The sequence below is a fragment of the Corvus hawaiiensis genome, chromosome 16, assembly GCF_020740725.1.
Source record: "Corvus hawaiiensis isolate bCorHaw1 chromosome 16, bCorHaw1.pri.cur, whole genome shotgun sequence".
NCBI classification, from domain to species: domain Eukaryota; kingdom Metazoa; phylum Chordata; class Aves; order Passeriformes; family Corvidae; genus Corvus; species Corvus hawaiiensis.
In genome coordinates, this window is record NC_063228.1 from 5,912,913 (window position 1) to 5,940,703 (window position 27,791).

A 27,791-nucleotide genomic window follows, 5' to 3' on the forward strand; every position below is an offset into this window, starting at 1 on the left:
GTGCCAAGCTGAGCTCTGCACCCTCAGCATTCCCACACCTCCACTCCAGTTCTCCTTCCTGGAAACTGAGTCAGGTCCCTCCTTGCCAAGAGATAAGCTGGCAGAGGACAGGAGATCAGTACCAAAACGGAAGAGGGATGCTCTGCACAGGCTATCCCCGGGTTTCCCCCCACCAGTGTTTCATACTGACCACAACCCCTCCAGCCATTTCCCGAGTACTCCCCTGGGATCATGAATTCCAAAACCCCACAGCAAGTCCCAGCAGTAAGATGGAGGCTTAGCAGAGTCCAAAAGCACATTTTTTCCTCAGCCTCCTCCCTCCTTATCTCCTTCCCCCCTCCCCCCAAAGCACATTTAGATAAATGTTATTGGAACAATAAAATCCATAACTTAAACAAGCACAGGAGGGATGGAAGGAGGGTCTCCACTCTATGCCTGGGTGAGCAGACCTGCCAGAACAGAAAAACAGGAGAGCCCATGATCCCGTCTGGGAATAAAACCTTGGATCACTACAGGCAGACATCATAGCACAGAGACTCTCCTACAGTCCCACCCCAAGTCCTGCACAGACTCACTCACCTTTTAAAAACTGATCACACCCCAATTCTGAGGCTCTTCTCTACTTCACCTACCTTCACCTGGGGTGAGTTGACTTAAGCACATGAGTACATGAGCTGCACTGTTTTCCACCAAGCTGCTCTTCCTGTGTGTTTGTGGATTTTCTTAACCCAAAGATGCTGAAGCCTGGCTTGCCCTGTGTACCAGTATCCCTAGGAACAGCAACACAGAGACAGCTCAACAGGATGCACATTTTCTTGAGCATTGATCACACAGACGAGCCCAGGGGCTGCATGGCCCCAGCACATCCATCCCCCTCCCCTCCAGCCCCTCAGTGGGGGTGGCAATGCCCTTTCAGCCACCACTGCAGAGCCCCAGGATCCAGGGACCAGACGTGGCTGTCAGGGCAGAAGTGCTGCTGCCAGGGCAGGTTAATGCCTGAGCAGTTTTGTTCACCACGAGCAGCCCATACTGCCCATTCCCACCATCCCAGCTTCCCCTTCCTGCAGCCTCAGCCAGCCCAGCTCAGCAGTCATGCTGGCATTGATGGGATTTTGGCCATCCCAGTCTCCATTTCAGCAGGCACTTGATTTTAGCACCTAGGAAGCAGTGGTGCAGGTCCTGTCTGCTGTCCAGGGGCTGGAGTGGTCTGAGAGAGGGGTGGGCGGCGGCCTGGGGTTGTTCAGAGAAATGGACCTTCCTCGAGTCACCAAAAGTCACTTACCCAGGCATAATGGTTACAGAATCCCAGAACAGTTTGGGTTGGAAAGAACCTCAAAGATCATCTCATTCCAACCCTGCTGCCATGGGCAGGGAACCTTCCACTAGACCAGGCTGCTCCAATCCCCATCCAACCTGGCACTGAATGTTCTGTCCCACAGCAGCACAGCTCAGCAGTGATGCTCAGAGATCCAAGGAGAAGAAGCATTTCCTAAACACAAAGTAGCTCCTTCTTTAGCTGAGCCCACAGCCCCAAACACCACAGAACAGCATCCCCAAACCTCAGACATGAGAGAACAGGGCTGTAACCGCAAAAGTTCTCATCCCAGCACTCCCAGTGCAGACTGGGGCTGCACCCAGGCACAGCCCTGCCCACACATACCTCACCTGACAATTCCAAGTGTTCCTCCTGAGAAGGTGGCTTTGGGCTCCACACTGATAGGGAAATAGGAAGCAGGAGTCAAGGAGACAGAGCTGGTTCCAAATGTTTCACTCTTTATTTGAAGTTTTACATGCCACCAGCGTACATGAAAGTTGCACATTCAGAATTCAACTCACTACGAGGACAAAGGGCCAGATGCAAACACAAGTGTCAAACGAGCGCACGGACGGAGGAGCCCGAACCCAGGAGCCTGTAGGGATTTGTGACCAGGCTGTCACCCTGATGGCACTTGGGGTGTCAGAGATGAACCCCCAGTACTAGGGCCACCTCCCTTTGCCATCTCCAGGGTTGTAAGCTGGGTCTTCTCTCCCAACATGGCACCATTCCCTTTCAAAGAGCTAAACAAGCATTTTTGGTAACATCTCTACCAGAACTGAGGGTGTTTGGAGACCAACTGCCCATTTAATGCTTTCCTGAATTCCCCTTTCTATCAATGCCAGCAGTTTTTACAAGGAGAAACAATTTCCACTTGCTGTTTAGAGGGAGAGACGACAGAAATAGGGACTCTTACACTGACATTTTATTTTCAAAGAAAGTTTTGATAGAAAAACATTTTCCCCAGCAGCCTTGGGCAGGGAGTTGCAGCTTCCACTTCAAAGGACAAACTTCAAAAACAAATCCAGTGTCCTAATGGTTTTGTGCTACATTACTTAATTGTCATACAGCTAATTAGCAATGCCTGATTTCACATTCTCTGTACATAGATGAAGTTCACAAAAGAAGGGGCTACTTAAAAGAATAAATAAAACAAGGCACCAGGCAGCCAGGCTCCGACAACATTAACATAAAACGTTACACTTTACCATTTAAAAAACTGAAATAAAACCCCCATCATGATTAAACCTATATTGGTCTGCCTTCCTTCAGATCTCAGAGCTTTGGATCTCTGCAAGGAAGGGGGGAGAACACAACATGGCAAGCGGGGGCTTAGCCTGTGCCTCTGTGTATGTATTTCACCAGCGTGCAGCAGAGATCTTTAAAATTCTAATTATTTCCCTATCACCAAGTAAGATCAGGATCAATAGATGGTACAGACTGACCCCTTTCCTCGAGTGTCAGGGGGGAATTAAAAAAAAAGAAAGGGGAGGGCGAACCGAGAGCATCAGAGGTCAATGCCACAAAACAATAGATATTGATGTCTCCATTCATTTTAAACAGCGGAAAGGTCAATGCCTCCCCTGCTTCACGTTTTATGGCTGAAATCCTGCTGCTAACAGCAACAATGTTAGTAGTCAGACCTCATCCATCCTTTTTTATTATTATGATTATTTCTAACCAGGTTAGCCATTTTGAAAATTTGACGAAAGCTGGGAGCAGCAGTGGGGGGCTGGGTAGGAGGAGAAGAGGGGAAGCTGCCCTGGAAATTAATGGAAGAGATGGTTCCCATTAGTTTTCAAGTCTGCCTGTCCCCCTACCTGTGCCCCAGTTTGTCTCTCACTGCCCCCTAAAAAATGAAAAGGGCCTGAGGCAACATCCCTCCACTATTAATCATTATTCCCCGTACAACATCCCAATTGGTTTCTATGGAAATGATTCTCTGGCTGGAGTACCCCGGCTGCCGGCGCATCTCAAAGAGGCAGGAGAGCTGCAGTGGAAGGAGACTGGGCTCTGCAACACCCAGCACAGCTCCTGCACTGCTCTCCCTGCTCTCCCAGCTTTGGCTGGACACTCTGCTGGAACCAGCCAAGAGGGAATTGCATCTCCGTTAGTCAAGTGAAACAAGCCTTCTGCACTGGTTCATTCCACCAGTGGGGAAGTCCCACATTTCTATGGACCTATCCTAAAAAAGCTGGGAGAAAGCACCCAGCACCTCACATGGATGGTCCCACATACCTGTCCATCGTCCCAGGACTGTCACAGCTCTGAACATTAACGTGAGGGGACAGGTCCTGCTCTGCTCCCCGGGATCCCACACGCCTGGCAAAGGAGGAGGCAGTGATGGGAATTAGAGTGAGTGGGGTTGTGGCTCTGCTGCTCTCAGCCCACACCAGTCCCAGGTCTGCCCTCTGCTCTCCAGGGAGCACACCTCACCTGGAGGGGAATATTCAGCATCCAGGGAGTCTCCTCTCTCTCCATAAGTGAGGAAACAGGCCAAGCCTCATGAGGTGTGTCTGGCTTCCAGAGTGAGATCCATGACTGCATCCTGCCCTGCCTCCTCTCACTCCCATCTTCTCCTTCTCCCTGACAAACAAGCAACCACAGTCAGAGCCCTCCTGAAGGAGAGACAATTACCACACAGCCCCTTCTCCAAACAGAGCAGTGGATACACTGCCATTTCCTAAAGACACCATGAAATCAGCTTTGCAAACAGCTGAGGAAGCAATCCTTTAACCTACACTCCTGAGAAACCTATGGGAACACAGACGGCTTAGCCTGCCCGAATTCCCCACACCAGGGTCACTCCAGACCCTCCCAGCCTGCAGGAACCAAGTGCCACTTTGCCAAACAAGACTTAGGACATGAGCAGAGCAGTGAACAATGTCGAGTTTTACACAAAACCAGCACCTGTCCCAGAATATCCTTCTCCCACAGAACCACAGACACCTTGGTGGTGGTCAAAGCAAAGATTTCTGCTGCAGTTCCCAAAGATTGGAGGTCTGCTTTGGAAGGCAGCAAGGAATACGCCAGCAGGGACTGGGATCCTGCAGAGGCACTCCCTGTGAGAAGGGCACCTTCTGGAATTGAATTCATTTGTTTTACACTATGGACAGCAGCATCAGCAGGCTCAGAGATCACCTCGTTAGATGCTCACAGATAGCGGGAGGGAGATTTCTGGAGATAAGGGGACAGAGGGAGGGGGGATTTCATATTAAATAAAATCCAGGAGCAGAACACCCCTCTCCCTGCTCCACTCTCCTCCTCTACAGCTGCCTGCCCGAGCCTGAGCGCTGAGTGGGCTCCGAGTCCCATCCACTGCTCCGCTCAGAACATATGGAGCTGTGTTTAATAGCCCAGCTCTGCCAATTGGGGACTATTAGGGTGGGTTCTTTTCTCAGTGTAAATGTTGCAGAATATAAATTGTAATTAACACCGATGCCAAAATAGCACTTAGAGAAAATAAGCACATTATTAACATCTGGTGAATCCTGCCTGGAGTGCAAAAGCAGCGGAAATTCTCACTCACCATAAGAGGATTTGTAGTAGAGACATCAAGCACTGGCCCAGAGCTGGGGAGCTGGGGGTGGAAGGAGATTTTTAGGTCTTTATCATTATTTGGGATGCTACCTTTATCACCTGTGGGTGACCTTTCCTAGCCCTGGATGTAACTGGTAGCATCATCAGGACTTGTGACCCACTTGCATGAATACAGATGCCTGAACATCATATCCCTGGCAACAGAATGACGGCGCTGTAAAACATCCCTGGCTGCTGCTCCCATCCAGCAGGACACGAGGCAGGTGGATATGGATGTGCCAAGCCAAGTGTACAGCATGTTCCATCAGGTGACTGCAACCCCAAGAGCAAAGGTTTAACACCACAATCAAGCAACAGCTGGTTTCTGCACACAACTGTCCCCCAATCCAGGTTTTCCGGAGGAATAGGAAGAGGTGAGTTGGCAGCACTGCCAAGCTCTTGCTGATGCCACAGAGTGTTTATGGAGGGGAAATCCCTGCTGAGGGTGGGAATACCCTCACTCATACCAAACATCAGCGTTCCCTCACAGGACTAAACAGGTCCCCTAAGGCATCAGAGAGCTGCCTCCACACCCTCAGCCTTCCCTCTGCCCTGAGGCCAGAGGTACAAGCAGGACAAAGCAACTTTGCCAATGCTTCAAACAAGGAGGAGAAAGCAGCTCTGCAAACACCCTCTGCCTCATCCTCACTAGTTATCCTAGGAAAGAAACACGGACAAAAACCAGGCAGAGCTGAATTGTCCTGAACTGGACAGAGCAACAGCTCCTGCTCCTGCCAGAAAGCACATCTGATGTACTGAAGTGAGGGAGGAGGAGAGAAGAGAGGGCGATTCAAACAAGTGAGTAACAAGACAAGAGGTAGAAAGAATGACCTCATGGGGAGTGGGAGGGAAAACAGTGGCAGGAGCAGGGAACCAGCTCCTCACACTCACCTGGCTTGGAGCCAAAACTGAGGCAGAGCCTCAAACACTCGGGGAGTGCTCAGAACTCAGCTGCAGCATTCCTGGAAGAGCATGAGCTAGCCTCACCATCCTGCTGCCAGCTGCATTCCAAGGCTGTGCTGGCTCCCTGTCCTGAGAAGGGAAGGGAAGGGAAGGAGACATGGGAAAGACAGCAAACCACCAGGGATTGGTCTCAGCAAGGCACAGACCTGTGCTAGCAGAGCCTAACACTTACCTGCTCTTTACTGTAACCGCTCTGAGCACAAGGGTTATCACAGCCTGGCTCAAGACTTACACCTGTGGGACAGAATTCCAGGCAGGCTCACATGTGGCTGATCGGAAAGTAAGGACAGAAAGTCCTCCAAAGCTGAGAGATGCATTCTGTTCTCAAATCTATCCCATCAGACCAGGCTTTCTATGAACACTGAGGGCAGAAGAGCATTTGGGAAGATGGCATCTTGTGTAGAAAATGCTGACAAGGAGATGGGCACATCATCTTTGGATGACTCTGGGCCTCCCCAGAAAAGCAGAGCTCAACACATTCGGGATTTGGGTGAAGTTCGACAGCTCTGGTCAGCAGCTGCTTTGCAGAAGACAGACCTGGTGTGCTACCAAGTAAAACTCTGCCACCCAGAAATGTAGCTCCAGGAACTTGTAACTTGGCTTTTGGTACAGCTGTCTGATGCTTTTAAAAGTGCTCAGTAAATAAGGCAATATGAAAGTGATCCAGACCACTACTGATGCCTGAGGAAGTTCTGTGGAGCAGAGAAGCTGACTGAAATCACACTGTGAAAATACTTCATAACATCTCTAAAATTAGCATGAACTCAAGGCATGGGATATAAGGACAGAACTGGAACACTACATTCCTATCTACACTGCAAGACAGACTGCATATAAATCAGATCTGAGCCTCAACTTATTCACTGTAGGCACCATCTACCCTACGACAAGGATTTCCAAGAGAGCTGAGAACTTCTTCCACCAGACCAATGAAAACAGCACCAGCAGGAACATACCATGGTCAAGGTGTTAATGACCTTAATTTGTTATCCAAAAAAAAAAAAAAAAAAAAAAAAAAAGAGTCCTTGTGGTACTTCTCAATCAAAAAAAACCCCAACCCTTTAAATATCTGTGACTGCACGACTGTGACTACAAATGCCTACCTGTAACATAGAAAAGATGTGATGCACTTCAATCGAGCAACACATTTTTGTGCCTCTGAGCTGGCCTAGGCTTTCTACTTTGCCAAAAACAGACCGAAGCAAAGAATGATTTCCACCAATACCACAAAGCACACTGCCAACGTACACAGGGGCCCTTGGGACAGACACCAGGGGACACAGGGGAAAGAGCATCGTTAAGTCAGTTTCTCTTACCTTTAACTTCAGTAAAATAACAAAACAATTCATATTAACCACAAGGAAATACTCATCATATTCCACAAGCCTTTGAGACAGGATTTTCAGATGCAAGCAATATCCAGTAGATGTTTCCCCATTGCAAAGAACCAGCTTTTTTTATTTTGCAACTGCACCTGGTTAAAGTGATTGTACAGCATCCAGTGAGGTGGCCAGGAGCCAAGGATGGGCAATCCAGGCCAGCAAGAAGCTACTCCATGGGTTCACGCTGACTTGTCCTTTCCATGCTGTGACAGTCACCACCACAAATTGGGAGGTTCCTCAGCCACTCTGCTTTTAAACAAGGTAATTTCATCCAAGTGCCGCATGGGGACATCTCTGATGACCTCTGTCAAGTCCTCGTGAAGCAGAGGGAAAATGACGACATTTAATGCAGGGCGTTCTGCCTGGAAACTAAATCAGATACAGGTTATTAGCCAAGGAAAAATACCAATTCTCCAGTACAAGAGAAGGGGATGGCCTGGGTATCGATCATGCAGGATGGGGGCAAGGAAGGGTTGTTCAGAGGAGGCAGGAGGGGCAGCTGGAACTCCAGGTCTTCCCGCTCTCTGTCAGCAGGGAGTTCAGGCTGGGTTTGCACCCCTTTGCAGTGAGTTCTGCTAAGCTGGCACAAGCCCAAATTACACCTAAAATCGGGGGGGAGGAAGACATTTTAAAAAAATTAATAAAAAATAAATCAAGACGCGCACAGAGATCCCAAGAGCTTGGCCCAAGCTGGGCAAGGTGCTCAGCCATAACAATTTAAACCACCTGCAAACTAGAGGCAAGTTGCAGAGCCATTAGGAAAATCAGGCCAGAGCAGTGTCAGGCATTCCCTCGGGGCTGAGCCTGGGATTATCACTTCAGGCTGGGTTGTTCTGCATGCAGAGTCTACACTCTGCAATTAGAGCATAGGCAAGTTCAGAAAGCTCAGATGTGCAGATAAGCATTTAAGTGTGCTCACACTCACACACTGCAGCCTTCTTTTTAATCCAGGCTGCAGAGCAAAGGAAGAGATTTGCAAAAGTTAAAGCCATTAAACCATGTAGAAAGAACCGTACAGAAAAAGCCCAAGTGCCCACCAGCAAGCGCTCTACATGACAGCAACCTGTGAGGAAGAGAAATAGTATTACTCAGTGCAGTATAACAGGAGTTCAGTCTTTTACAGCTGGGGGGGGGGGGGGGGGGGGAACTGTAACATAATTACCCTTAAGATGAAAAAGATTTGTGACTCTTAGTCCTTTGCCACCAACACATTTCCTTCGAAGGGTGTGACAAGGACCTCTCAAGGAGGCAGAGTCACGCTGGCAGCACCAGTCCCTGGAGGCTGAACCAAGCTGTGTTGGGTCCAAAGAGAAGCTCACTGCTCAACAAACTTAGACAGGTGTGTGACTGGAAGATTCCCAGCTCATCTCTAGCTCTGAAATGGCCAGATTTCTGTCAGAGAGGGAATGGCTGGAGATCCATCTGCTGGAAACACGCATGAAAATCCCAGATAGCAATACAGCCAACTGAAGAAAGGAACACAAGAGACTGGCACTTCCTGGGAGACAGAAAGGACATTCCCATCCACAAATGATTTGGAGTAGAGCTGCCAAAAACATAGCAGAGAAACTTCCATTCCCAGGCTAGCTGCTCAGCTTTGGTGGTTTGAATTAATTTGCCTGAACCTAAGTCGCTGCAGGAATAAGAATTTCCAGCAACAGAACTACCTGGGGCAATTTTATATCTCTCTGCATCACAGACCTGCCCTTCATGCTTCACGCCTAAGGGCTGGCAGAAAAGGACACGGCTCCTCGAGTGGATCTGGGGACTTGTGTCAGAGCTGTGCAGCTTCTTACTTCCACAGCACTGCCCTCAAGAAATCAACCAGCAAATAACTGCTGATCTGGGAGGCAGCTGGTAAAGTCTGCAGTGAAATCACATAAAATACAGTCAAATGTCTCTTTGATAGTCCCTGCTCTGCCTCAGCTCTTCATGTTTCTTATCCAACACCACAGTCCTGCAGAGAAAATCATGTTAATCGACCAAGTTTACTCAAGTTCAGCAAGGAAGAAACTGCCATTCCCCCACGGGAAAGAAACCTCTGCTTCCTTCTTTGTATATAGACTCTCCCAAATTGGACCTGAGTGCTGCCTCCTCACCATGTACAAAATTGTAGTTTATAAGCAGCCTTTACATGTAGCTATAAAAACAAGAACCCAGACAAGTTTACATGATGAACTGCCACCGAGACAAGTGAAAAACCCCGACGCAGTAAGTGTCCCTCCTAAGGAGGCTGGTTTTATACCAGGGGCTTGAACTTGATCTTAAAATAAGAGAAAAAAAAGAAACCTTTGTAATTTTCTCCCCCCCCCCCAACAGGAAACTGTATGTTACTGCAAACCTTGTAAATTCCATACCCCAGCAAGTTGACGCCGGAGAATTCTTTCCATGTACAATTTGCGTGATTTAAGAAAAAAAAAAAAAAATCAAATGCACATGGTTCACTATTATTCTCAGCTAAATGTGCGTGCAAAGCCTCTCCTTTAACTGCCTGTTAAAAACACCCTGATTTTAACGAGCAGCTGTCATAATGTTAAACTGGGATTAGCAGTTCCCAAAAGCAGCCTCCCTCTGCAATCTATGCTCCTTTAGTCCTTCCCCGGAAGGCAATTCCTTTCTTCATACACCTGTCCAGGTGGGCTAGATTAAGTGAGAGGCACTTAGAGCACTAGTTCGAAAGGCCCCAGGCATGGGGAGGAGATAACAAGAAGGGGAAGAGAGTGAGTTAATGAGTTGCAGAACAGCTCCTGTAATCTTCTTGAGGGTTCTTTCCTCATTCCACACCTGGATGGACTTCAAACTCCATCCACCTCTGCAAACGCATGGCTTGTAAAATTAAAACCCGAAGGACAGAGAAGGATGTTGACCTGGGGAGACAAAAGAGCTGCAGTTTCAGACATGAAGCCCTGCTTTTTTTTTTTTTTCTCTCCAAGGGAGAAAAGCCAAAGATATGCTTGCCTGCTCTCTCCTACAAAACCTCCAGACTAAACTCATCATGATTAATTAAATGAAAGCAAGTTTTCTAGGCAACTGACTAGCAGCCCCTTCAAAACAGATCCTTTAATCAGAAACAACCACTGGGATAACAAAGAAAACACCTCCCCCCCCACTTATATTTTCCAGCATAACCTCTGGTCCAGCAGCATCAACACCAAACCAACAACCACCCAGCGGGAATTTCCATAAGGTTTCTGAAGTGTCCTCATGTGGATGTGGACACAGAGCAGACCTGGCCTCAGCAGCTGGTTGGAATCATCCATGGAGCTGGGAAAAGAACAGTGAAGCACACCCTGTGTCACAAATTCCTCCTGGCATCAGCAGAGGTACAGCGTCTCTCTGCTCTTAAATCTTGAACTGGTTGTATGTGGATGAAAGGGTTAAGGATGCTTTGCTATTTGTCTCCAGAATTATCCCAGAACAGGTGTGGACTGGACACAGTAAGGTTATTTTCAAGTGAACAGCTTGGTAAATAGCCTAACACTATGCTCTCAATTACTTCCAACCACTGTGGCAGCATCCAATATGTAGGTCAGGGACAAAGTCAAAAAGAAAGAGAAAAAGTCTAAAGCAAGGCTGCACTTTGATCAGATTTCCTCGATTTTAGCAAGACGAAAGAGTCCCTCCCAGGAATGCAGTTATCTCCTGGCAAACATTGACATGCCTCTACAGAGAGTACAGTGAGTCCCCAGGAGATTCCACCTGCTGATAGATCCAAAGGGTAGCCCAAAGCCATAGGGAATCTCACCAGCCAGCCTGGAAGGATGGATTATACCCGCCCTGAAACCCTCTGCACCACAGACCCTGGAAGGTGACAGCTCTCTGCACTAGGTGCTGCTCAAACTTACCTTCTTTACTTGTAAGGAAAGGATAAGGCAGTATTTGGGGCTGAAGAATGTACTTCCCCCTTGAGATTTCCAGAGAAACCCAAGGAAAGCCCTAAGCCAATCAGACATTTCAGCACATCCCACTTCACAGAAGCTGGCAAGCAGGACCGAGGGCAGGCAAGGTGGGATAATTAAGCACTGCCAACAAAAGCAGCACACAGCAGATAAAGTGAGGAAATACAGTGTATCAGGAGTGGATCAAGGGCAGATCTCTGACCTCCACAAACCCAGCTGAGCTCATGGAAAAAGAAGCTCTAGAGAAGGAGGGGAAGGAAGGAAACGAGAAGTTTGATTTGGGGGAACAGAGCACAGCGGGGACAGAGCAGATGTGGACTCTGGTAGGCACAACTTTTACAAATGCAAACCAGTCTCTGCTGCAGTCACACACCTTCTCCCCTCTACGTTTTAACCTTCCCCACAGGCTGATGCTGTTTTTGGAGAGCTGCAAGTTTCTCAAGAGCAGAAGTTTCAGACCAACTCACTTTTTATCCGGTATGCAGCTCTCCCACCTACACGCACAAAGCCCTGTTAATCCTCTGCCAGGCACAGCCTGTTTTCACTGGACGACTTGCTCACACCTCGAAGTTCAAGTGCGGCATCTGTCTTGAAAGCTTCAGCCAGCATACCTGAGCCAGCCTGGAAACTCCCTTCCTGAAGCATGGCACGGTGGAATGGAGGAAGTGCCAGGACAAGCTGGAGCAGCAGGCAGCAGCATGACCCAACACACACACACTTTTCTCATCTTCTCAGGGAAGGCCAGGCAAACACTTAAGATTTGTTTCACTGGCCATGCCCTGACCTCAGTACCAGGGAGCTGCAAAGCTCTCCTTGCTTACAGTGACTGCCAAAGAAGCTTCTCCAGAGCACCTTCCAAAGAAGATTTGGTCTCGCCAAAGAAACTGCAGGTGGGATTCTCCCAGGCCCCTTCCCCTGGGAGCAGGGAGAACCTTTGCCTCCCACTCATCTTTCAGAAGCCTCTCAGGGGGATCCAAAGCTTCCCCACACCGACTCTAAAGCAGATCCATTCTTTAGTGCCACTCTCTCTTCCAGCCCCGCCAGAATGCCAGGGCTGAGCAGACTTCGTTTCCAAACCTCAGAAACGGACTTGAAAAGTTCCCAAGGAAAGCTGTTCAGATTCCTCTGGCTGCTCTTAACTCCAAACAATGAGATATTTTTGCTATAAAGTGTTTTCCTTTAGGGGTGTCTTCCATCCCTTCATGTCTATGTGGACAAACCAACATTCTCCCAAAGCTGCTGATTTTCCCACACTAAGTCCCATCACTACAGTCTCCAACCTGAGACCAAGGGGTGTAGATGGGACTCTGAAAATCACTCACACACATCATTGCCAACCCTCCCATTATCTTCAACGCAGCTTCTTCCTCTGCCACTGCATTGAGCCACAGGGAAGCAGCAATAACACATCAGACTCATCCTGAGCCGAGGCAAATTACATCTCTCTGCTGTGGTTTCCCTGTAAGGCATGAATGGCACTCTGCTACTTCTCCTGTGAACTGAGGTTTGTATCAAACACGCCTGCAGACTGAGGTTCCTACATTATTTTGCCAGCTGAACTCTGCATCACTCAAATGTGACCGGACAATTAGAGGGGGAGGGAATAAGAACCCAAAGAGCGATGCCAGAGCGCCCAGGACACGTCCTAGGGGAGTGCTCTGCCAGAGCAAGCTGAAAGTTATTTCCTAATCTCTTCCACAAATTAAAAAGCTACTGCAATAACTGCTCAATTAGATTTATTTTACTATGGAAATGCTTTAAAGCTGCAGTTAATGCTTCCGTTCATCCTTTTACACCCTCATGAAGAGAAAGCACGACAGTGCTATTCCAATATTATTTCTCAGCCAAGAGAGAGAGGACAATCCTTGAAAGTTATTTCATGCACAAACCAATCGGCCCGCTGAGGAAGGTTTCAGAACTGAATTCCTTTCAAAACACATGAGCTGGCAGTTAGAACGAGCCATTTGGGTCAGCCACAGGAATGCATTTAAAGAAGGGGGTTTATGAGTACCCCCAAAAGAAGATAAATTAATATGGCAAACTGGGGATGGTCCCACAAGCCCTGCTGGCTTGTAAAGTATTTAAACCCACCCATAAACAACATCCCTGGTGGAAGCAAGGTGTCTGGGCCACACCTCATGCATTCAACCTTCGACAAGCCCGCCAAGGAATCCTTGGGCAACGCAAGCCGACAAGGATGCAGTTTGTTATTCAGTCTGTGACAGAATGATTCAGGGGTTTCCAAGAGCAGGAAATGAAACAGACAATGAAAGCTTGAGCAGGATGCTAATGATTCACTACACCAGCCTGGTGATACATTAAGTCCTCTGCAATCCCACTTGTGCAGGGCCGGAGCCCTCAGCACGATGGGGCTGGTGGGGTGGGATCAGCAGCCACTGCCGGCAGCTCTGGGACCAGGAAAACCAGCAGTGTACAGACAGGGACTTCTTCAAGGTCACAAGGAAGAGAAGGTGCTGAAGGGATGTAAAACCAGCTTGAAAATCTTGAATAAGCCCTAGGTGCTCACAGCAGCTTTTTGCAGTGTCAATAGGACTGCAGCAGTCGGGTGGGCAGCGTGGGAGTGACACTGCAGGACTCGGCTGAATTCAAAGATGATCTTACAGTCGCCTACTGCCCCTCCAGCCCCCTCCACCCCCTCTAACAGTAAAAGAGAGCCCCAGAAGGGATTTTCTGAGGCTGAGACCACAATGAGAATCCAGGCAAGCAGAACGTTTCAGGGATATCCAGGGCAAGGGGGAATATTTAGTCCTGGGGTGAGCAAAAATTCATCTGTGATAGCTCAGTCCTGTGCTAAATGCCAGGAGAGGGACTGGCTCGCTCAGCACTTTCCAAATACTCATTTTCAGCCTTGTCGTCCCACCTGGAAGCCCTGTTTCTGCAACTGAATCCCAGGAGGCTGCTTCATCCCTTCTGCAAGCTCACAGCTCTCACAGCCACACAGGGCCACTGGAATCAGCAGTTTAAGAAAAAGGGAAGATCCAGCCAAGAGTTTCACATTAAAAAAGGACAATAACAAGCATGGGGAAATTTAGGTAATGCTACAGAAGACTGAACAGGAGGATCTAATTCAGACTGAAAGCTCTTCCTAGAAAGTGGCAGGAACCTTATAATGAAAGTCACTTCAAACCAAGCAGTGCTCATACCTGATATGGGCACAAGGCAGGGTAAGTTTGTGTTTCTCTGAGTTTAGATCCCCAGAACAGTGAGATTGTCCTAAATGAGAAAAATTCTCTGAACTTTCCAGCACTGGTTAATCTAAGAGTGACCTGAGTCACAGAATCACGGAATTGTTTAGGGTGGAAAAGCCCCCTAAGACCAAGCCCAACCATTCCCGCAGCACTGCCACGGTCACCACTGACCCATGTCCCCAAGTGCCACATCCTCATGGCTTTTAAATCCCTCCAGGGATGGAGACTCCAGCACGGCCCTGGGCAGACTGTGCCAATGCTTGACAACCCTTTGGTGAAGAAATCATTCCTAATATCCAACCTAAACCTTCCCTGGCACAACTTGAGGCCATTTCCTCTTGTCCTGCCCCTTGTTCCCTGAGAGCAGAGCCCAACATCCCCCTGGCTGCACCCTCCTGTCAGGGAGTTGTGGAGAGCCAGAAGGTTCCCCCGAGCCTCTTTTACTCCAGGCTAAACACGCTCAGCTCCTTCAACTTCTCCTCATGGACTTGTGCTCCAGACCCTTCCCCAGCTCTGTTCCCTTCTCTGGACACACTCCAACCCCTCAGTGTCCTTCTTTAAGTGATGGGCCTGGAAGTGAACCCAGGATTGGAGGTGGGGCCTCACCAGTGCTGAGTTGCTCAGGTGCTTTGCAAAGCCATTTGCTGGAGAGAGGTACCAGTGTGGCTGGGGAACAGGGGCAGAGAGCTTAGGAGGGAACTGCCATGTCCTCACTCTGACCCTACACGCTGGGGGATGCTGCTCCATGAGCCCAGGCAGCCGAGCCCTCTGCACCACCTCCTAACAGCTCCCAGACTCCAGGAATTTACAACAGCACTTTTGGGAGACGTGAAGAGCTGAGCCCAGCTGCCCACCCAGCACCCCAAAACACACTCCAGCTGCACCACGGTTTCTCCCTTGGGTTCTATTTCTATAAATCACAGCTTGCCTCTACGCCTTGACACTTTCCCCCTTCTTCATGAAGAATCCCTAACGATGCTGTGTTCTCAGATGGTTTTTTGTTTTGCTTTGGGGGTTTTTTGTTTGTTTGTTTTTATTTTATTGTAGCTTTCTTGATCTTTTTCCAAGGTGTTTTTGCAAGGACTTTTCACTGGCTTGTATTGTCTGGTGTTGTAGAGTCCTTGAAATCACTACAATGATAGGAGCTATCTAAACACTTCAGCTAAAACCGACAAAACTCTAAAGGCACACAGTGGAAAATAAAAATCTGTCCTTGAAGCCAAGGGGATATTTGCTGAAGCATTTCCCATCCCCTCGTCCAGCCTGTTTTCTGATGGCGAACTTCACCAAGAAAGCAACTTCTCCTGCACATTTGTGAAGTGCCCACTACCCACACCATGTAGCTGTGCAAGCCTGAAGTCATCCAAATTCCTTGCCCGAAGGATTTTTGGGGCAGAGACATACACGCATATAAATACGATTATTTGGTGTGCAGCCCGTTGGTAAATGGTGAGACCTTCCATGGGTCACAGCTCCATCTACTGACTCTTCCACAAAATAACATTGTGGAAAAGCTTGGGAAAGCTCCTGAAAGGCTCATCCCCTTGGACCTGCCTTTGGACACACGGGTCTGTGCAGGAATTTAGAAACAATCTCAGCACAGCAGCTCAGCCCAAAAGGGCGAAGCAGATTTACCTGTTCTGCAAAGAAGCCTCTTGGCACAGCAGCAGGTCTGGGGTCACGCCTGAACCTACAACCACATGCCCTCAAATTGTGGTATTTTAGTGTTTGTGGAATTAATGCTTCAGTGGTTTGAACAGAGGAGTTATTTAAACAGTGACAACACGTGCTTGGAGCTGAGCACTCCAGCAAAGTTTGGGTCCAGCATAAAACGGAAAACATTGTTTTCATTGGATCTGCTGCTACGTGAAGTGTGGCAGCAGCTGAGCACCATGTGATGGGGAAAAAAATGTCAATTTACACAGAAACTGAGACAAGACCACCATCACATGTGAAACCAGTGGAAGATCAGGGAAGTGAATATGGATCACTCAAGCCACATCTCCCACTCTAACCACTACGCACTTCTTATGTGCAGAGTATCTCCCTGAAACATAAAGGAGCTCACCCCTCCCGTTCACACTGAGGGGAAAAGAATAAAGAAAAATACTGCAATGATTTATCTGCCCAGAGGGAAACAATCTTTACAGTCTTCTCTACAGCTCAGAGGAGACCTTGCCCTTGCAAGCCTCCTGTTTGCTGATGAGGCTCCAGATGAGCCCTGTTCTGCTTATTGTGTTTCATTGCAAAAGAGCCAGAACTGAATCAGAGGCTTTTAATGACTCAAATACACGAATTAGTTTGTCCCAAATAGCAGTAAACTTCAACCAGAAACTGCTCACCAGAAAGCTGGACACCACAGGGCCTGGTTCAAAGCTGTCACAAGACTCAGAGACATGAGAACAACTCTCTTTTCAGGCCAGTGGAACAGAAATACGTAACACTAACCTCCTTTTACAGTAAAAAAGGAGAGTTTGAGAAGCAGTTCAGGCTTTAAGCCATTGCTGTGATGCAGCAGATTTAATTCCCAAGCTCCCATCACCACACCCTGTATATTCACCATCTTCCAGTACAATTCCACAGCTGAAACCTGTCTGTTTTGCCCAGATAGGTTCTGGCCTCTTCTGTTACCCAAATGCTACTGTTCATCCGCACTTGAAAAAGTACTGCCCTGCACTACATTACATTTTCAAGCCCTCTCAGCTCTACCTTCTGCAGCAAACTCCTGATACATGCCCAGCCCTGGGTCTTTCCCATTCCCACTCACATTTCTTCTCTTTTTCAGAGGCACTGGGAGAATGTGAATTGCTTTGGCCCCATCTTGCTGTTCAAAGCCATCTCTCAGCCTAAACACCACCACCATAGCCCTAAAACAGGAACTCTGACCCTCAGTGGGACCTGAGGAATATGGATCGATTGCCCCAGCTCAAGAAAGGGAGCAAACAAAGCCTCAAGGTCCCTCCTTTCACCTCCTCCTTCCCACCCACTCTCCATGTTTCACACGAAGCATCCACACACATTCCAAGCAAATGGAAAAAAATAAGCATCAATCACCTCATTTCATTCTAGCACAAGGATAGATAACTTCCAGCTTGCTGCCTGATGTAAAACTTGGATTAAAGAGTCACCAGCAGCATGCTTTTAGAGGAAGCCATGCTGTGTGAATTGGAGCCTTACCCACAGGTTTAAGCTCACGCACAGATTTTACTGCACATCCCTCTGCCTTGGAGTAGCAGACAAAATGCAGTAAAGAGAAAGTCAATTCCTGACCCCATCCCAAGGCACATTTGTGCAAGGATGATAATGGGATCTCTGGAGAAGTCACGTGGTTAAAGACTTGCTGATGGCTCGTGGAAGACTCCAGGCTTTGCTTACACATCGTTTTCTGTATTTTGTTCCTTCCGTTTTATTACTAGAGACAGTTGCATGAGAACGGGATCGTTGTTGCTTAGGAGAGCATCTGCTCCCACTGCTTATCCTCCTCCTGAAGTCATAATCTTACGTGACATCAAAATCGTTTCCAGAGCCACCAATTACAATGTCACAGAGGATTATGACTTCAGGTGTAGAATTTGCAGTGGGAGCAGATGCTCTCTTCAGAAAAAAACCCCCAAAACCCAACATTCAAAAAACCCTGTTTTCATACAAGCGTCTCTATTAATAAATTACAAAAGAAGAAAATAAGTTTGACAGCCAGAACTGTCGCTAAATATAAAAATAGTTTTTAACATTTCCACGAGGCATCAGCTGCTCTTTGGAAAGTTCCCAGGGTTTAGACTATAGAGGTAGAGAATGTAGTGAGAATCAAGTCCATGACAGAGAAAAAGAGAGAGAAAAGACTGCAGAATGGTGTATTTCTGCTCAGTAAGTGGACATTAAAATTTTGGGCAGTGCTGCAACGGCACCTCAGAAGGGAGGGAAAATAAAAAACAGGAACTGGGGATTTTTAGCTCTTTCTAAGGATCCCAAAAGCACAACTGAAATCAACCCAGAAACGTTTTTACAGATATGAAGCCCTGTGTAAAACAAACTCAAAGAATCCTTGTCGCATCACAAGGAATTCACTCAGTTGTTTCCAACAATCCCTATCCCAGAAGGACACAGAGGCTTTCAGAGGCAGGAACAATCTCAGGAGCAGTTTGGTAGGGAGCTAATATAGTCACAGCCTTCTCTGGATTTGATCCACGGAAACAAGCCAAGTGTAATAAGTCAGTTTGAAGCTGGAGGAAGGCTGGGAGGGAGGAGCACCCTTTAGGATGCACTAATAATGCCGTGTGATTTGAAATTTTTATTAGAGCTTAACAGGGCACAGCAACAGTAGGTGACAAAGAAAACAGACTGAAGGCGGGGAAATAGCCTTCTAGAAAAAAAGATAATAATGGAAAGTCTGCTGCATGGGAAATATTTTGTAAGATGACTGCCATTATTAGAAGATTTCCAAATGCCAAGCGTAATTAAAAGCTCTCTTTTCAAATGCAGTTCACGGCTCACACACAAACGTTTCCCACCACGTGAGCCTCAGAACGCTGCAAGGGGCCAAGCAAAATGCATTTAAGAACTGCCAAACGTGCAAAGGCATTTTGTACCAATTCTCCCCCCTCACGCACCCTCCGAAGAAAAAACCCTTCACAACAACCCTTTAAAGGCTTTGAATTGCGCTGCCAGGGGATTATCAGTAAGTGACATTTACAAGTGATTAGAGGACAGAGAATTATCTTAGTCACTTGTGGGAAAGGAGGAAAGCTTCAAGGTCAAATCTCTCAGTACTTAAAATGTCGGCAGATGTTTTGTTTACACAAAAAGTGTCATTTGATTTATGATGGAGCTTTGCATCCAGAACTTCAACTCGGCCAATGGAACCACAGAGAACATGGGTGGGAATGGAATCAAAAATTCATATAATACCTTCGAATATTGCACTGATTCACTCTCATTAAAGTAAGAGGCTGGCTTATGTGCCAAACAGTTACACATTACCTATTAGCTCCTTGGAACAAGAGCTCTAAGCCATATAAACCTTGGCAAGCAAGGAAATGGAGATAAATCTTCAAAAGCTCCAGAAATCCCACATCCACCCCTTTCCGCACTCACCTCCGGACAATGGACTGCTGGAGATTTTTGCAAACGGTAAGAGATTCTCCCATAAACATGTGGCACATGATGACCTCAAGGCAGTTGGCCATGAATGACATCACTGCGTCAGACTGCAGAGTCCCGCTCCGGGAGACGATGCAAAGCCGCTGGAGAGAGGAGCAGTGACTCAGTGCCTGGAAGAACTGGGCGCCTGCACAGAAGTATGGCTGTTCCAGCCTGCAGGAATAAACAAAAACAAATCAATGGGCAATTCATGCCTGGGACAATCTCAGACAAGAGGGAAAGACACAGCACATTCATGGGGGGGCTGGCAAACGGATCAAGCAGTGCCTCCAACCCTGAAGGACAAGGGCACAAATAGGCAGAAAGGCCCTAAACTGCAGAATTCTGGTGCCCCCAGGGAGTAACCCTGGAGTAACCCCAGTTTTGCAAGCTTCCCATGAAGTATGGTGGGTAAGACAAGCCTTGGATCTAAGCAGTAGATCCATTCTGGTCTTACAAGCACAGCCTGGATTCTGCTACCTGACATCTACCAAGCAGGTGATGTGGATTTGGGCACCTTCTGCTCCAGTGTACAAACACTGCCCAAACTGGTCATATCTTCAGTTTACTGCCTGGGGAGAAACAGGCATGAAAAACACACAGTGCACAAAGAGTGATGCAGAACTGGGGCCAACACAGTGACCACAACCAGCCCTGGCAAAGGATCAGAGCTACAGCTCTCCCACAGGAAGAACAACTACCATCAACTCAACCTTTTCCTTAAACACCTGGCCCAGGGAAGAGAGACAGGATCTTCAATCGCAGCGACCCAGGGGGACAACAAAATGACATGGTGAAGCCATACCTGGCCAACAAGGGATCTGTGTTTTAACCAGCAGCATAAGTGGGTGATTCCCTCACAGAAACCAGCCTGCTGGGAGCTGAACCTGCTTGGGGCCCATGCCACCAGGAGAGTTCATCTGCTTAGTGCAGATTTACTACTGGGCTTCAGAGCACTTGGGAATCTCAGTCATTGGGTCAGGAAAGCCAAGAGCTCCAAGAAGGTTAATCCATTAGGTGATAACAAGCTGTCGGGCCCAACCTGATCTGGATAATCTCTGCATAGGCTTTGTAATATGCAGGGGTATCTCAGCAGCTTAATCCTGTTAATTGATAAATTCTGTTTCAGCCTCAGTCTGCGACTGCTGTCGGGTGGCATTGCCTGAAGAGATCCTAAGAGCATTATCAGCACTTTCGGTAATAAGCAAAAATTCATATTAGGAGAATGGGAAACCTTTAATTTTTCAACATCATTATTGGGGCACTGTAAATTTAGGACAAAAAGCACAGAATCTCCAGGATCCAGGTTTCCAGGTGAATCTCTGGGACACACCAGCCACACCTGCAATGCTGCCCTTCACTCGCTAGATGGCAATGTTTCTTTGGAATAGCCCCTTAAACTTGTTCCTCTGCCTGGAAAGCTAGGAAGGGAAAAAAGGGTGGAAACAGCCGGGAATTAGTCAAATCGAAAGGAAACTGCATTATCAGGAGGAAGTGCTAATTTCTAAAACCATCTTAAGCCAATATAAAATCTTAGACTTTACTCAAAAAAGAAGAGTGACAGCTTCCACCCAAATGTAGTACAAGGAGACAGCCCTGCTGCAGCCTGCATTCCAGGCTCTGTGCTGCCTCCCATCTCCATCGCTCTTGGCCTCCATTTCAAAGCCTCAGGAAGCTACAGGGCCTAGGATGAGCAAAGCAACACTGCACACCCAAACCTCCTTCCCTAGCCCTCAGTTCCTCCATGGCCATTTACTCTCCTGAAGATTAAAGAGACATTCATGTAACCCAAGACCTTGAGCAACTGAATTCCCAACAGCTGTCATCCCTTGGATGAGAGACCAGCACACTCCTCTCCTGTTATAAATGGGAAGTGGTGGAAAATTCAAACCTTCCTGAGCTGTTTTAGCCCCACTAGCTCCCCTCACTATTGCAGTGGATCAGGAACAGGCACACAAACAGCAGTCTCAGGTGATAAGCAGTGATTTCAGCCACAGTAACAGAACTGTGACCTCGCTGTCCCAACTGCACAGCATTTTGGACCTGTTTGTGAGCAAAGGGGGGCAATGGGACTGACAGGTTCTGCAGTTTCACTGAAAGAGGCTGATTAAGGGGGGAAAAAAAAAAGGAAAAAATCCATCTCTCTACAGTTGTAACATTTGTGTTCATATGGACTGATGCAAGGAAACCACCACAGCTTCCCTTCACAAGCACATTTTGGCTACCATGAAGCTCCTCTCTGCACTCTTTAGGACCAAACCTTTGGTAGGATCCTTTAAATCCTATCAGGAGAGGAACAACAACAGGACAAACTCTAAATCTGGAATGTTTTCAGTACATTATAAAGAAAAGAAATAAAAAAATAAAGAGGCGAGATTTTCATACAAACCCAAGGCAGAAAAATATCTCATTGGGAAACCTAAAGAAAACTCCCCATTATCTGGACAGTGTAGGAGTCTCTTCCTTCCTGGAAATTTAAGAGATGTGCGTGTACACAAAGTCAAAAAGTCAGCAAAGGCACGTAGTATTTAACCAGCCCTGACAAGCTGCTAACTCCCAAATATGCAGCATACACTCTTCCTTATCTAAAAGGAAGGCAGTCACAGCACTTTTTGCTCCTAAAGCCCTGGTTAAAGGGCATATCCTGAGCCCTCAAGGACAACATGTGATGCCTTCCCATTCTCCACAAGTCAGGAAGCAAAATACCCCGTTTTCAAGCCATTGAGGTTACTCTGGACCAGAACACTTTTAACAGTAGCCACAACAAACACACATCACATTTCTGGAGATCCACAAACAAAATGGGAGATGTTCAAGGGCAGGCCCTCACCTGAGATCTCTCAAACACTTGCAGTGTTTCAGCATGTCCGTGAGAGCAGGCATATAGACCACCTTGCCCATCATGCCCAGGTTGGCCAAGGAAAGAGTCCGCAGGTGCTGGCACTGCAGCCCGATGTTGATGAGCCCAGAGCCTGTGAGAATATTTGGCAGCTGTGCTAAGGTGAGGCTCTGCAGGTAAGTCAATTGGCTAATGGCAGCCACCTCTGAATCCCCCACACTCTGTGCCCGGACGCAGGGAGGCAACGAGTTTCGAATTGCTGGCTCGTTGCGGGGCATGGCTGAGGAGAAACTGGACCCAATTATCTCCAAGGTTTCCAAAAATCGGAGGCTTCCCATCAGAGCCCAAAACACTGAAGACTCGATCTTCTGATTTGCCTGGTCCCCTAAGTTCCTTGGATATGTCTGTATCCCAATCCGAACTTTCCTTCCAAATGTTTGGGGCACCACATTAGGTGTGGTGGGAGGCTTCTCCACACTTGCAGCAACATCTGTGATGGAGCAAACTGGTAGTGCTAAAGAGAGCAGGTGCTTTAGCCTGGACAGGAGCTGGCACAGGTGGTTCCCTATGCTTTCAGAACTGTGGTGGTGAGCTGCAGACAGGTTCAGGTGTCTCAGGTTGCAGCAAGACACTACCAGGCTTTCCAAAATGCTGCTGTCAATGTCATCTTCCGCTTTCCGAAACAAGGACTCCGGGGCCAGACAGTGAACGCAGCCACTGAGATTCAAACTTGTCAGGCTTTTAAGATCCTTCCCACCATTAATGACCCTCTGGATTAGGTGCCCACCAGATAAGGTGCATCGGCTAAAGCTGAAGTAGAAAGGGTTGTTGAACTTCAAGTGTTGCAGGAGCCCAGAGCCGTTAATCCAGGCTTTGGGCAGTTGTAAAGCATCCAGACGTACATTTCGAGCCATGGAGTCCAGGAGGTTTTTGGTGGCTCCCGTCTCCGCAAAGCTGCCGGGGGCAGAGATGAGGAAGGCATGGAGGTTCTCAGGTGTCCGATCACTCAGCACTGCCAAGTAGAGCCTCACCACCTCCTGATTGACGTAGCCAGGAGCCAGCCTGGCATAGAAGATGCGGAGGTTCTGGTAATGGGGCACGTTGCTCTCACCCACCATCAGCTGCCCAGAGAGCATAAACCCCTCCCGCGAGCGATCGAGGATCTCAAAGTAAAGCAGCAGTTTCTCAAGGCTGGTGCAGCACGGGACAACACCGTATGAGGGCGTGTAAAGGGTTTGCTTCAGCTCCAAAACACGGCTGAGGGTGGCTTTGCACTCACTGCTCAGCTGGCTGGCATCAAACCCTGGGTTCACGTCAATAGCCAGGGAGCGCAGGTGCTGGAGCGTGGAGAGCATCTTGGAGAGGCGGAGAGAGGTGACATGGCAGCCAGACAGGTTCAGCTTGACCAGGTTCTTGCACCGTGTTACGTGGTCGATAGTGGAGCTGGGCAGCCAGTAGCACCCGGCCATGTTCAGCTGGTAGATCTCCTTTCCAATGTCCCTCATCAGCTGCTTCACTTTGTCTTTGTTTACCTGCACCCAAACAAAACCACATTCAGTGAGATATACAGCAAAGGTGGGCACTGTCTCGGTTTCCCAGCTGGAGATTGGGATAAGAGTGGCTGGCACTTGGATTACATGGCTCATCCAAAGGTTTGGGGATGGCAGCACAGCCTAAGAATTATCACACTGCTGGCAGCTCAGTCTGCCATGCTTTGGACTCTTAAGATCACACTTCCTTTTCCTTCTGCGTTCTACATTATAGTCTGTTCAGCAGCTGAGAGTGGAAGGGAAAACCAACTCCATTTTCTACCAGCAAAGCTATTTCAGCAGAACTGGCTATGTGCAGAAACTCAAAAGAAGAATGTTTCCATTCTTCTTCTTTCGGTTTCCTCTTTTGGAAATGAGCAGCAAGGGCTTCCCCTTGCCTGCACTGGCTGATGCAGTTCCCATTGAATATATCACCCTTCCTTCCCAAGCTTTATTTTTGTTATAAGATGCACACAATTTCTGGCTTTGTTGACTGCATGCCTGACAGCAGCAACATGCACAAGATTTTTTTGCACAACATGGAAAACATACTTAGAGAAAATGGTAACTTTACACCACCACAGTTACAAATGGAAGGTCATGTTTACTTTCATTTTAGCTTCCAGAAATATGGAGAAGTTAAGTTTTCACTGACAGTATTTTACATAACTAAGGGAACACACAGCTGTTCTAACAAAGCATTCTGGAAAATAAATGCTTTTATAAAACAGCTTATTGTGTATTTGATTTCAGAGTTCAGGAGCAATCTATTTATGCATACACATTGGAAAGGTCTACTGTTTGGCATTGCTTTTCAGAAGTCAGATTTGTCCTCACAGCTAACAGAAGAAGCAAGCTACTCTCCCCACCTTATAGTCCTTCTGAAGCAGAACTGTATGTGTTAGACTCTTGTCAAGGCAAAGTGTTGCAAGCTTCCTGCAGGTTCTCCTAACATTCAGGACCAGGTCTGTGCAAGGGACGTAGCTGAGGATGTGCAGAAGGATCTCATCTGAGAACTCCATCAAGTTGACTCCATTGCTTTCCTCCTCACTCTCCTCACTTACGACCTCCTGGAGGCAAAAAAAAGAGGAAAAAGAAAAGGAGAATATGGAGGTAGTGCAAAACTTCACACGAAGCCATGATACTTTTCGCTTGGTCTTTCACCATAGGCTAACATTTCCATTCATTGCACTTACTTTGCAACTGGAAAAGTGACTGTCCATGAGCCTTTCCTAAATACATCACAGCAATCTCTTTCTACATCCTTCCTCCAAGCTCCACCCGTTTCAATAACCTTAAGAGTTATATAACCATGCACATATACATATATATACGGCTACATATATCTGTTTACACATACAGACACACACCAACACTGCAGTCCAACATCACCCACAGCTCTTGTGCAACACACTCACACCTTAACGGCGAAACCACAGCCCAAACTGGCACTAACGCCAGGGCAGCTCCTGAGGGGAAGCGGGGCTGCTCCACCTCACAGCCCCTGGGAGCCCCCCGGAGACACACGGCGAGGGCGATTCCGGCGTCCCGGCCCCGCCCTCCCTGCCCCCGAGCCCGGCTCCCGCCCTGAGGGCTCCCGGCTCCCTCAGCCCCGCAGCAGCCCCGGTTACCGGCGCCCCGAGGGGCCAGTGCGGAGGGGAAGCGGGGGGCGAGCTGAGCCCCACAAGCCCCGACTCACCTCTCCGCAGCGCAACATGACGGCAGCCGCACGGTCCCGCCGCAGCCGCCGCCGCCGCCTCGCCGGGCCCCGCTCGCAGCGGCCGCGTCCCGGGCTCGCTGCCGCCGGCCCGGCCGCCTCACGGCTCTTCCGGCGCGGCCATGACCCGGTTCCGCGGCAGTGCCCGCCCCGCGCCGCCATCTTGAGCGCGGCGCGGCCGCGGTGCGGCGCCATCTTGAGGGCGGCGCTGCCATGGTGAGAGTGGCGGGTCCGCGGAGTCAGAGAACGCTGAGGTCGTTCCCATTGGAAAAGAGCTGTGGTATCATCGAGTCTAATCTTTGACCGAACACCACCGTGTCAGCCAGACCAGAGCACTGAGTGCCATGTCCAGGCTTTCCTTAAACACCTCCAGGGATGGTGACTCCACCACCCGCCCGAGCAGCCCCTTCCAATACCCGACAGCGCCTTCTATGAAGAAATTCTTCCTGATGTCCAACTTGACCCTCCCCTGGCACAGCTTAAGACCATTTCCTTTCATCCTGCCCGTTGGTCCCTGGGAGCAGAGCCTGACCTCTATCTCACTACAACCTCACCTCAGGGAGTTGTGGAGAGCAAGAAGCTCCCCTCTGATCCTCCTTTACTCCAGGCTGAGCCCCACCAGCTTCCTCAGCCACTCCTGGTGCTCAAGACCCTTCTTCATCCCCATTCCCTTCTCTGGACACACTCCAGTGCCTCAATGTCCTTCTTGGATTGAGGGGCCTGGAACTGGACACAGCACTCGAGGTGTGGCCTCTCCAGTTGTGAGTCCAGGGGCAGAATGACTGCCCTGGTCTTGCTGATCACACTATAGAATACTAAAATGGTTTGGGTTGGAACTTAAAAGATCATCCCATTCTTCCCCAGGTAGAGGCACCTTCCACTATCCCAGGTTGCTCCAAGCCCTGTCCAACCTGGCCTTGGGCACTTCCAGAGATGGGGCAGTCACAGCTTCTCTGGGCAACTTCTGCCAGGGCCTCACCACCCTCACAGGGAAGAATTTCTTCCCAGTATCACCATCCTACCCTTAATTGATGTGCAAAGGGCCATGCAGAATCACCCAGGGCTGCTGTGACCACAGCCATTGCACACAGCCATGTCCAAGAGGAGCAGCTGGCTCAGCACAGTGTAGCTCCACATAGCTCCTATCCCAAATCTCAAGTACAGACAGGACTGGAGCGCTGGAATTTCCAGTTACATGTACGCTTCAGGAATTTTGTTCACAGAAAATGTGTTTTAAAGATGACCCATAAAGGAAGATGAATAAGTTGCTATTTTATTCCTGCTTGATTGTTTCCATTTAAGGCCGTGAATTGCATTAAGGGTAAATTGGGGGTTTCGCTTAGAAATAGCAAGTGCCTCAAGTCTTGATTACATATTTTGCTTCTAGGCCTGTGAGAGAGCTCGGGAGTCAAAGAGGAAAACCATTTTTAGCTCTTAGATGAGGGCGAGCCTCTGTAGAGGATCTGTACCTGCTTTGTTTGTCATGTGTTTCACTTGAATAAAAGGTAATCACAAATTAAATCCGGAGGCCTTTCAGTCAAGACCAACTCGTTTGACATCTGGGAAAAATACCAGCCTACCATACTTGCAGTCAGCAGGGAAAGCAGAGACCAGGGTGGAGGAGACCTGCATTTCCAATGCAAATGATAAATAAAACCATCAGCGAGTCCCAAAGGCAGAGGGAAGGCCCTGCCCAGAGAGCCAGGGCGGCTGGAGCAGCCAGCGTTTAGAGTAGCCATGGGTTCCCTCCAGCCCTGGGGCGTACAGGGGCCAGACAGCAGCAGACAACCCCGAATAAGTACTGGGAACAGAGGGTGGTGTAAGGAGTTCTTGAGGAGAAACCAGGCTTTGTAAGAGAAGCTGCATTTGGACTTGTGATCCACCAAATAAATGACCAGTGTGCTGGTGCAGATCAGACACGAAGGCTGAACACGAAGCAGAAGTGGGCAGAAAAGGAGGAAGGAATTGAACATCTTCATCGAACTCTGGCATTTCTCTTCGTGGCCTTGGGAGGTGGCCAGACAGTGATAGGGGAAACCCTCCTTGCTGTGCCTCACTTCAGAAATTATCTTCTCCATGTGGGTAGACTTTGGTCACCTTACAACCAATACATGTTTTCCTAGCCCAAACAAGGCAGGCACATATCCTGCTGTCCCAGTCCAGACAGGCAAACAAAATAATACCAGTATCAAGATATTTTGCTCTGTATAAAACAAAATATCT

The 27,791-nt window shown here is 48.4% G+C and overlaps 1 protein-coding gene across 1 annotated transcript; it reads right to left on the reverse strand.

Annotated features, from left to right (window-relative positions):
• Positions 1–1,753: 1,753 nt before the first annotated feature.
• Positions 1,754–25,645, reverse strand: FBXL18 (F-box and leucine rich repeat protein 18). The gene is made up of 5 exons (XM_048320797.1): positions 25,551–25,645; positions 24,721–24,921; positions 22,314–23,854; positions 19,439–19,657; positions 1,754–7,608 (listed from the first exon to the last, which is right to left on the reverse strand). The coding sequence occupies exons 1-5, from the start codon at positions 25,566–25,568 to the stop codon at positions 7,452–7,454; spliced, it is 2,136 nt and encodes a 711-aa protein (XP_048176754.1). The 5' UTR covers positions 25,569–25,645; the 3' UTR covers positions 1,754–7,451.
• Positions 25,646–27,791: the final 2,146 nt, after the last annotated feature.